Consider the following 9637-nt stretch of genomic DNA (forward strand, 5'->3'; position numbering starts at 1 on the left):
GAGTGTCTGGAGTGGGAGGCTGTGAGGAGGGTGACAACACAGCTGAGGTTGATTACATTTGACCTTGGGTGGTGGTAAGAGAGAATGAGGAGTGATGACAGAAGACTAAAGATAATCAATGAGCAGCTGATTGATGACTACCTGATCGTTTTTATCACACATTAATGGAGATGAAGACGTCATCGATTGGCGGAGTGACGGAGGAGATCCAAACTCAGCTCAGAACTGAATACATGAGCGTGATGAGGACGGACAGAGGGGATTTAGGTAAATGAGCATGGAATGGGTTCACTGTGAGTCAAAGGGCATGAAGTGGACTCATTAAGGTTTTAAGGAGAGCAAACAAAAATATATCAAGTGGATATGCATCGTTATCTACAGTTTGTTCATGATGAGAGAACAACCATGAACAGAATCACCTTCACACACTCAGCAGATGTCTCAGTCTTTCTGAGTCCGCGACTCAAATGTGATCAAAATGTTCTAGAAACAAACTGAGTTCAGTCCAGTCAGAAGGTTTTTATTCAGCACGTGTGTCACTGAGTTCATCCTCAACATGCTGAGGTCAGTTATTAACAGACAAACATTTTGGTAATTGATCATTTAAGTCAGAATACCCTCCACTTTGATGATTTCTGTTCGGTTTGGGTTTTAAAGATTTCTCTCTGGACTCTGAGTGGACTGTGTGAATGAACCTGAACATTGCAGTGATGCTGTCAGCTCAGAGGATTATGGGATGTGTTGTGTTGATGTAAGTGTCGGACGGCCTTATGAAACACCGGCACACACGCATCAGAAACTTTAAATCATCCTTGTGTCTGATGCTCAGCGATGGAGGACGAGTGTCTGGAGGGTCAAAGTTTGGATGCTGGTCTCTGCTGATTGGCTGGAGCTGCAGTGACAGGCGTGGGTTGACCCCACAGTCGCAGCCTACTGACTCCTCCGTCCGGGCTGATGACGAGACGAACGTGACTGACAGGTCGGCTCAGAGTCAGCTCGGTCTCGCTGTACAGATGTCTGTGATGAGGACGGAGCTGCAGCACAGACGGGACAGCAGACAGGAAGTAGATCCATTAAAATGATAACTGAATGGCTGAACAGAGATTAAAGGACTTATCAGGACCTCGATGATGTAATCTAAACTGTGACGGCTGATTGGCTGTTACAGTGTTTGTGCTCGTTTAGTTGCTCCTGTTGGAACTGACTCCTTCAAAAAGGAAGTGAAGAGAAATGATGTCACATGTGCAGCCAACATACTTTCTGAGGGGGAAGAAGGACCTGCCATTTCCCAGAAGTCCACCCGGTCTCGATGCACTGAGCCTCCTCCTCGGAGGTCAGAAAACAAGCCTCCATCCTGCAGGAATCCGGGAAGTTTCCTGCATGTAGAAACACGGTGAGATGTTTTCTTCTATTCATGAGTAAAGAATGAATTTTCTACTCAGTCAAGGTGAGTGTTGACCTTTGAAGTGGTTTGTGTCAACCTCGATGCTGCGGATCACTCCAGGGTGACCCAGACGAAACACGGCCCACTCCCAACCAGGGACCTGCAGGATCCCCTGCTGGTCCACCTGCAGGACGACCGGCAGAGACACGTTAGAGGCTGTGTATGTCCACACTGACAGGAAAATACAAACAAGGACAGAGAGCGAGAGAGGACAACTTTAACAGACAGCTTGCTTATATGTGAGAGCAGAAATTAAGAAACTTAACTAGTGAGGACATTTTGTGAAAGTGAGGACAGTTATCGATCATTTCAAGTCGACTTTTCAGAGCTTGATGGGACCTTGTAAAACTCCAGATACTTTATCAGTTGTGAATTAATGATCTGCAGTTGATCACGTTAGTTCTCAGCCTCACCAACATCTTATATATAAATGTATCCTGAACATCTCATGAGAATCTGAGAAGTGTAAAAAAAAAAAGAAAGAAATTGTGTTATAAATTGTCTATTGAACAGAGGAACCAAGATGATTTGTCAAGACACAAAACAAGATAGCAAACCGAACCTGTAAACCTCCTGAACCAATGAAAAACAGGCTTAATAGGTATCACACATCATTATAGTGACCCTGATGGTTTTGGCGATTTTCAGGTTGAATTTCAACCCGATCCAGAAGACACAGAGAATCACTGACATGATGACATGTAGCTCAGCTCACCTGTACATGAGCATCGATTTAAAACAATAGAAGAAGAAAAGTGAAAGACCATTCTGAGAACACAAGGACATTTTGTTCCTCTCAAACGTCCAGAAAGGAAGGACTCACCAAATGTGTGAGTGTGTGTGTGTGTGTGAGTGTGTGTGTGTGTGTGTGTGTGAGTGTGAGAGAGAGAGAGAGAGACCTTCAGGTATTTTGGTCGGTCTAGTCTGCGGGCTGTTTCCCAGCCATCAGCCATGTTGACAGCTCGCCCGAGACCTGCAGAAGGTCACTGATGTCAGCAGTATGTCTGAGGCTGACTCTTAAATATCACCTATAAAGATAATCAATTTTAAACCAATCAAACCATTTTAAAGAAAACAATAATAAAGTCAAACCAATCATGTTGCGTGGATGCCCAAAGTGGGCGTCACTGTAGCTGAGGCAGACTCCCCCATTGGTCAGAGTCACCAGATCGATGTCTTGGTCAGCGGAGATTGACGACCAGTCTCTCAGCCCGATTCCGTACACTCGCAGTCTGGCGATTCCTCCATCTGGAGACACAAACAAACTCAATGAAGACACAGGCGTGTGTGTGTGTGTGTGTGTGTGTGTGTGTGTGTGTGTACCTGGGTGCATGTTGAGGCGCAGGTGTGTGACTCTGTGGTTACAGTTCACCTTGAAGTAGTTGTGACAGCTGTCTGAGTATCCAGGCTTCAGCTGCGACATGCACACCAGCTCCGGCCACGCCTCCGAATCCAACTGTCAATGAAAACATCAGCTGCAAATCAAAACATCTGCTGGCAATTGAATATCAGCTGTCAATCAAACATCAGCTGTCAGTGTTACCTTGGCGACAGCAGCCAGCTGACTCTCAGAGGCAGTCATGCCGGTTCGATCTCCTTCCAGGCTGCAGGTTGGAGGTTTGTCTGGTGAACAACATGAGAAGAGTTATATCTGGTCTAAGATCAGGTTGTGATGTGTTCTCTCCTGCAGACTGTGATCACAGCAGACGAGCTGTATGGAGACATCTGATGTTTCTTTGGTAGTTTCTCTGTTTTAAATCAAGTCTCCAGCTGCTTCAGTTGTTTAGCAGAATGCTGCAACTCTGTTTTACTGTGAAGCTCCAGAACTGTTCTATGAACCACGTGATCGATAGCCCAACACGCTACATCAAAATGTTTCTTGCACTCTTTGTGGAGTAAAGTCTGAGTCTCAAATTTCAGACAGAGCAGTTTGTACCCAGACAGCCGGCCTGGATGGAGACGTAAGGCGAGTGATTTCCAGTGAAGAAGGACGTGTCAACATCGAAGCCGTAGATCAGCCCCGGCACTCCCAGCTGGACGATGCACCAGTCATGACCTGCCAGGAAGAATCAGACAGAAAAATACAGACATGTTGTTGATGTTGCCTTCAGAACAGTTTAACAGATTTAACAATGTTCAGCGTCAGTGTCTTTCTCTTCGGTATAAATAAGAGTGAGAAGAAGACATTTAATCGTTAGATGTGTCTTTGTTTCGTTCATATTTGGGATACTTTTGATGATTCCATTATTTAAGTAAGGCCTCAGTAGAGATTATTTCCGTAATTCAAAATCAAGATGAGATGTCAGAGATGAGCCAAAGTTAGCTTAGTTAAAAGTTATTTAAGAGCAAAGTATTCATGACAGAGTTTGTCCACCAGAGAGTGCTGACAGGTGCATTCTTACACTGTAAAACTATCTGGGTCAGTATTCTTTAAATGCTGCATTTCTGCCACCAGGGGTCTCTTGAGTTCAGCTTCGCAGAGCCTCCAGCTCTTGGAGAGAGAGTCTGTGTTGATACAGACCTCCTGGAGGAATAAACACCATCAGAGTCGGCTCTGATCCAGAGCCATTCACTGATGAGAGGAGAGCTCAGAGATCACTTTCTAACTTTTGGGAATCACAGAGAAACTTTTGCACAGCTGTAGATCGACAGGTGTGTAGGAGACAACAGGAGGCTGACAAAATCTTTGTTTTTACCGCCACGCTGGAGAAAACATGCACAATTCCAACCATTGTGTTTATTGTGAATGTACAGATGTTCAGTGTTATACCACATGTGCCTGTTGGGTGGCGCCTTGGAAATGTGTTGTAGAGTGTTGATGAGGTAGGAGAAGAGTGTGTGGGTTTACCGGGCAGAAATAATAAAGATGCCCGGCACATTAACTGTAATTATCAGCCCGAGCCTGATTTAAACCCGACATTTCTTTAATACGTGGGCTGTTATAACTGACGTTCTCAACTACAATTCCGAGTTGTTTGAACTACAGAAATCTGTTTAGAATGATCTTACTGAATAATGCAACAATTGCCGCACTTAATGCACCCGACAAAGCCGACACATATGTTGTATATGTATGTATATATATATATTTTTGCTTTCTTCTTGCATCTCGGGGAGTGATGTCACGTGTGCGACAAGTCACGTTTTCAACATGACAACTCACGTGTACACCATGCAGTGACACAAACGTAAACAACAATGGAGGAAGGAGAGAGATGCACGTTTTCTAGCTGGAAATACTGTCATTATTTTGAGTTATTAAAAAACAAAAACGAAAAAATAAATACAAATGCTTGATCAAAGGCCCAGCCAATTGCCATTGTTATTAGCCGGCTCTGTGGGTACTGAGGAGCTTGAGCACTCATGTGAGATAATGAGCCGCGACTTTTTTTCGATTAGTGTGAAATTAGAACACAAGAATCAGACATTTCGCTCAAGACTAAGTGTGCATTGTTTACATGCGGAAAATCGCTGCACGGATATTCTGCAAATCCGTGCCGCATTTTCATATCGCACCGGTGTGAAACTGCTTTTACTCACATGAAGTTTCACGAGTGTGTCAGTATGAACATAAAGCATTCAACAGTGAACATGTCCTCTTTGATTAATATATAATATTTTCAATTTTGATTGTAATATTAGACCTTTACTGCAAAAATCTGACAGATTCTAGTTTTCAAAGAACACAAATTTTAGTGTGCTTAATGATAAATGTTTATATTATGTGTTCATGTATAGGTAATAATATCTATCTTAACATTTTACATTTATATCACTGTTATCAATAATCTTCATCACGAAAAATTATAATTTAGTATCTAATACTCATAATTGACACAACTACATACAGTATATAGTGATGTAATGTTTAAATTGTATAGCTTGGTATTGCTCCCTGCTGTCACCTGTCTGTATTATTTCATGTCGTATTTTATTATTGATTTATTTTATTCAAATAGTTATTCACCTGGTTTTCTACATTTGAGTCTGAACCTGTGCTGGAATAAAAACAATTCATTTTAATTTTTTCATGTTCAGTTTTCAGTCAAATTCAGTGAAATCAAGTGAGAATGTAAACTCCACTCTGCTGTCAGATACAAACCGGGTATCCTTTTTCTCCTCGTCTCCCATCCGTCCATCCACTTTCCAAACTCAGTGAAGGCAGAAGCGATGAACTGCGGTGGCTCTCTCTGTGTGAACACGCAGCTCAGAATATTGACAGAACAGAACAAAGCAGGAAATATTTCACATTTATCGCCTCGGAGCTGAGAGCCACAGACAGGAAGTCACAGAGTGTTGAGCGTTGGACAAACAAGATGGTTTGAGTCTGATAAGAAAAATCTAGGAAACGCAGTAGACTTCTCCTTTAAAATGAAATAATCGTATAAATCATGCGCACCAAGACTCATTTCCTCTTGACAGTAATGAGATATTTGATCTGCTGCTGAAGTGAAACACTGTCATGTTGTCCTGAAACCGAGGTGGTGGATCACGGTCGTACCTTGAGCAGGTTGGCGGCGGGAGCAAACCATTCATCTGTAGCAAAAATCACCTGAAAGAAACAACATGAGACTCTTAATTCAACAGAAAACAAGCTGTTTTCACCTGAAAATATGGACCATAACTGCAGGTGCACTCATCGGTATCTTAAAGGAATCGTTCACCTCTTTGGGGTGTTATTCACACTCATGTCTGTAAAGATGAAGCTACAACCAGCAGCTCAGCTGAGCATAGAGACTAGAACAATGGAGGGACGGGTTGGGAACCATTTGACCGAACTAGCTAAATGTAATGATGTTTAAACTGATCCACTATGAGGTCCTTTCAGCCATCTATCTGCAGATGTGAGTGAAGAGTTGTGTATCTGTGTCTGAATGTGTGTGTGTGTGTGTGTCTTATAATTCTAAATGTTGAGACGAGACATCATTTGAACTCAGTTGGCTGATGTTGTACGCGTGATTTTTGCAGCAGTTGTAAATGAAACTTGTCTGTTTCACATTTACAATCTCAACACGCCTTCAAAACTGAATGCTACTGAAGCCCTGAGGGGCAAGTGAAGACATTTTGTTTTTCTGTTTGATCTCAAGTGTTTCCCCTGTTGTTTTTCTGACTTGAAAACTTTTTTTTGCCAGAATAATCTCTCTAATTTCCTCTTTTCCATCTGTGACATTGTGAGGAAAAAAGACTGTAGAATAGCAAGTGAATTTTGAGCAAAGAGTTTCATGTTTAAAATTGTGTGAAACCTTTTTTCAGGAGAATTTGCACATGTGAAACCAAGTTAAAAAAATATCCAGAGAAAGAAAAAAATTCAGGGAGAATTTTTTTTTGCATGTGTGATTGGTTTGTAATACTTAGTTTGAACACATCTTTACCACATATTCTCCAATTGTTTCCACAATACTAATTCCTAAAAAAGTCCAGAAAATTAAAAAAAGTTTCTATTTCACCCCATCAGAAAAATTATTATTATTAATGTCTTAACTTGCCCCTCAGGGCTTCCATAGTTTCTCCAGATACGGATACACATTTGCAGATTGCTCTACACATTAACAAATCTCAGAACACACTTTGAGATTCTGTTACACATTTACAAATATGAACACGCATGCACGCACGCGCACACACACACACACACACACACATTGGGACACAGTTGCACAACTCTTGACTAACATCTTCAAATACTTTTGCTTCATTAATAGCCTCATACTCCACCTAAAGTGACTCCCTGCTGTTGTATATGTAATATCACATTATGTACTGTCTTATTGAAAGCTAAGTGTGACATTATGTTAAGTATGTTATGTCAACTGCAGTTTACATGCGATAAAAGAAAATCTCAAAATGACTCACCTTCCCCCCGACCGCCTCACAGGCCAGATCATTAAACTGCAAGAAGTCTGGCTCTGCCGCTGCATTCACGGTTGTTCTCCTCTCAGCCATGTTGGACAGAAATGTGGAGGCAGCCGCTCGTCCTGCTAAGCCTGAGGGACCCGCTGACAGTGTATGTCCCGCAGGACAAAGTCCACTGACAGCAGACTGTTTGTTTGGAGAGAGACGGCTTCATGCACTATAGGAAGCCATACTGTCCTGTTAGTACACCACAAACACTGTGTAGGTTTTCCAATAAAACCTTTCTGACTCCGCAGGAACTTATGGTTGATGATTGCTTTTCAAAAAGTGTGTCCTCCACAGTAGTTTGTCTTTTATATTTATTCGACAAAAATGCCAAAAGAAAAAGCATACATATTCTACACGATTCAAACTCGCTTCTTACAGTCGCTGAACACGGTCAGAAAAAATGTGAGCTCCTCCGGCTTTCCTGTCATCAACACAGCTTAGCTCCTAAAAAACACCATCCCTCACAACCGAATGGGTTAGGGTTAGGTTAGGGAAGGGGACTCGGTTGTCCCTCCAAAAGGAGGGGACAGGTGCTCTGTCCTTCCTCCCCGCAGATCTCCCATAGCCCCAATCCCCTCTCTGTGGGTTGGTGTTGGTGCGCTGGCGTCCTCTGCCACGCTGCACCAACGTCCACCCGTCCATGTTCCTTAGTTTTGTCTTTTAGTTTTGTCTTTTTTTTAGTGTGTTTGTTTGTGTTGTTAAATTATTTTTTTTATATAAAAGGTAAAATAAAAGAGACTTCCCACTAAAGGGGTAAGAAAAATAAAATTGTATAAAAGATGAACAAAAAGCGCTTTCCCAAAGGGGAAAGGAGAAAAAACAAAAATAAAAACTAAAAACTAATTAAGGATGAACTAAAAAAGCTCTCAAAAGAGAGAGTGTTGTTTGTTGTTTGTTTGTTGTTTGTTTGTTGTTTTTAATTAAATTGTTATTTGTAAATAAAAAGTAAAATGAAATCAAATAAGTGCCACTACAACGTTTCGACCTAGTAGAGTCTTCCTCAGGTTGGCACTTGTGGTTTGTCTGGGTGTCGCGCTGTAAATGAACTAAGAGCAGTGCGCTCCCTTTTATAGCTGCTGTCGGTGTTGTTTTAGTTGTTTTGTAATTTTACCACTTTTTTTGTGTTTTGGTTGTTTTTTTGTTCTTTTTTTGTTCTTTTTGTTTTTTTTATTATTACAACAACAGTTATTACATAAAGAATTATGAAATATATTTTTAATCAATAAAAATGAATTAAATATAATAAAAATGAATTAAAACAAATGAAATAAATTTTCCATCCATCCATCCATTTTCATCCGCTTATCCGGGGCCGGGTCGCGGGGGCAGCTGCCTGAGCAGGGACACCCAGACCTCCCTCTCCCCGGATACTGCCTCCAGCTCTTCCGGGAGGACCCCAAGGCGTTCCCAGGCCAGCTGGGCGACATAGTCACACCAGCGTGTCCTGGGTCTTCCTCGGGGCCTCCTCCCGGAGGGACATGCCAGGAACACCTCCCGAGGGAGGCGTCCCGGGGGCATCCGAAACAGATGCCCGAGCCACCTCAGCTGGCTCCTCTCGATGTGGAGGAGCAGCGGCTCTACTCTGAGCTCCTCCCGGGTGACAGAGCTCTTCACCCTATCTCTAAGGGAGCGCCCTGCCACCCTGCGGAGGAAACTCATTTCGGCCGCTTGTATCCGGGATCTTATTCTTTCGGTCATGACCCAAAGTTCATGGCCATAGGTGAGGGTCGGAACGTAGATTGACTGGTAAATCGAGAGCTTCGCCTTTCGGCTCAGCTCTCTCTTCACCACGACGGACCGATACAAAGACCGCATTACTGCGGCCGCTGCACCGATCCGTCTGTCAATCTCACGCTCCATCATTCCCTCACTCGTGAACAAGACCCCAAGATACTTAAACTCCTCCACTTGAGGCAGGAACTCTCCTCCCACCTGGAGGGAGCAGGCCACCTTTTTCCGGTCGAGAACCATGGCCTCGGATTTGGAGGTGCTGATTCTCATCCCAGCCGCTTCGCACTCGGCTGCAAACCGCCCCAGGACATGCTGGAGGTCCCGGCTCGAAGGAGCCAACAAGACCACATCATCCGCGAAAAGCAGAGATGAGATCCATTGGCTCCCGAACCAGATCCCCTCCGGCCCGTGGCTGCGCCTAGAAATTCTGTCCATAAAAGTAATGAACAGAACCGGTGACAAAGGGCAGCCCTGCCGGAGTCCAACATGTACTGGGAACAGGTCTGACTTACTGCCGGCAATGCGAACCAAGCTCCTGCTCCGGCAGTACAGGGACCGTAC

At 43.3% G+C, this 9637-nt stretch overlaps 1 protein-coding gene across 2 annotated transcripts; it reads right to left on the reverse strand.

Annotated features, from left to right (window-relative positions):
• Positions 1-499: 499 nt before the first annotated feature.
• On the reverse strand, positions 500-7819 carry allc (allantoicase). Of its 2 annotated transcripts, none has more exons than XM_030404435.1 (11): positions 7298-7819; positions 5946-5996; positions 5547-5634; positions 3381-3500; positions 2988-3067; positions 2768-2900; positions 2537-2692; positions 2344-2417; positions 1460-1568; positions 1258-1376; positions 500-1034 (listed from the first exon to the last, which is right to left on the reverse strand). In XM_030404435.1, the coding sequence occupies exons 1-11, from the start codon at positions 7385-7387 to the stop codon at positions 855-857; spliced, it is 1200 nt and encodes a 399-aa protein (XP_030260295.1). In that variant the 5' UTR covers positions 7388-7819; the 3' UTR covers positions 500-854. The 2 variants fall into 2 exon arrangements, with proteins under 2 accessions (XP_030260295.1, XP_030260296.1); XM_030404436.1 differs by having other exon boundaries at positions 5844-5996; positions 7298-7428.
• Positions 7820-9637: the final 1818 nt, after the last annotated feature.

This window comes from Sparus aurata, chromosome 22, assembly GCF_900880675.1.
Source record: "Sparus aurata chromosome 22, fSpaAur1.1, whole genome shotgun sequence".
NCBI classification, from domain to species: domain Eukaryota; kingdom Metazoa; phylum Chordata; class Actinopteri; order Spariformes; family Sparidae; genus Sparus; species Sparus aurata.

Excerpts from the sequence above, each read along its gene's own strand:
- allc (XM_030404435.1), bottom strand. The coding sequence starts at position 7,387 with ATGGCTGAGAGGAGAACAACCGTGAATGCAGCGGCAGAGCCAGACTTC. Across the intron at positions 5,997-7,297 it reads GTGAGGCGGTCGGGGGGAAG|GTGATTTTTGCTACAGATGA; the intron begins GTGAGTCATTTT and ends TGTTTCTTTCAG. Across the intron at positions 1,569-2,343 it reads ACCGACCAAAATACCTGAAG|GTGGACCAGCAGGGGATCCT; the intron begins GTCTCTCTCTCT and ends GTCGTCCTGCAG.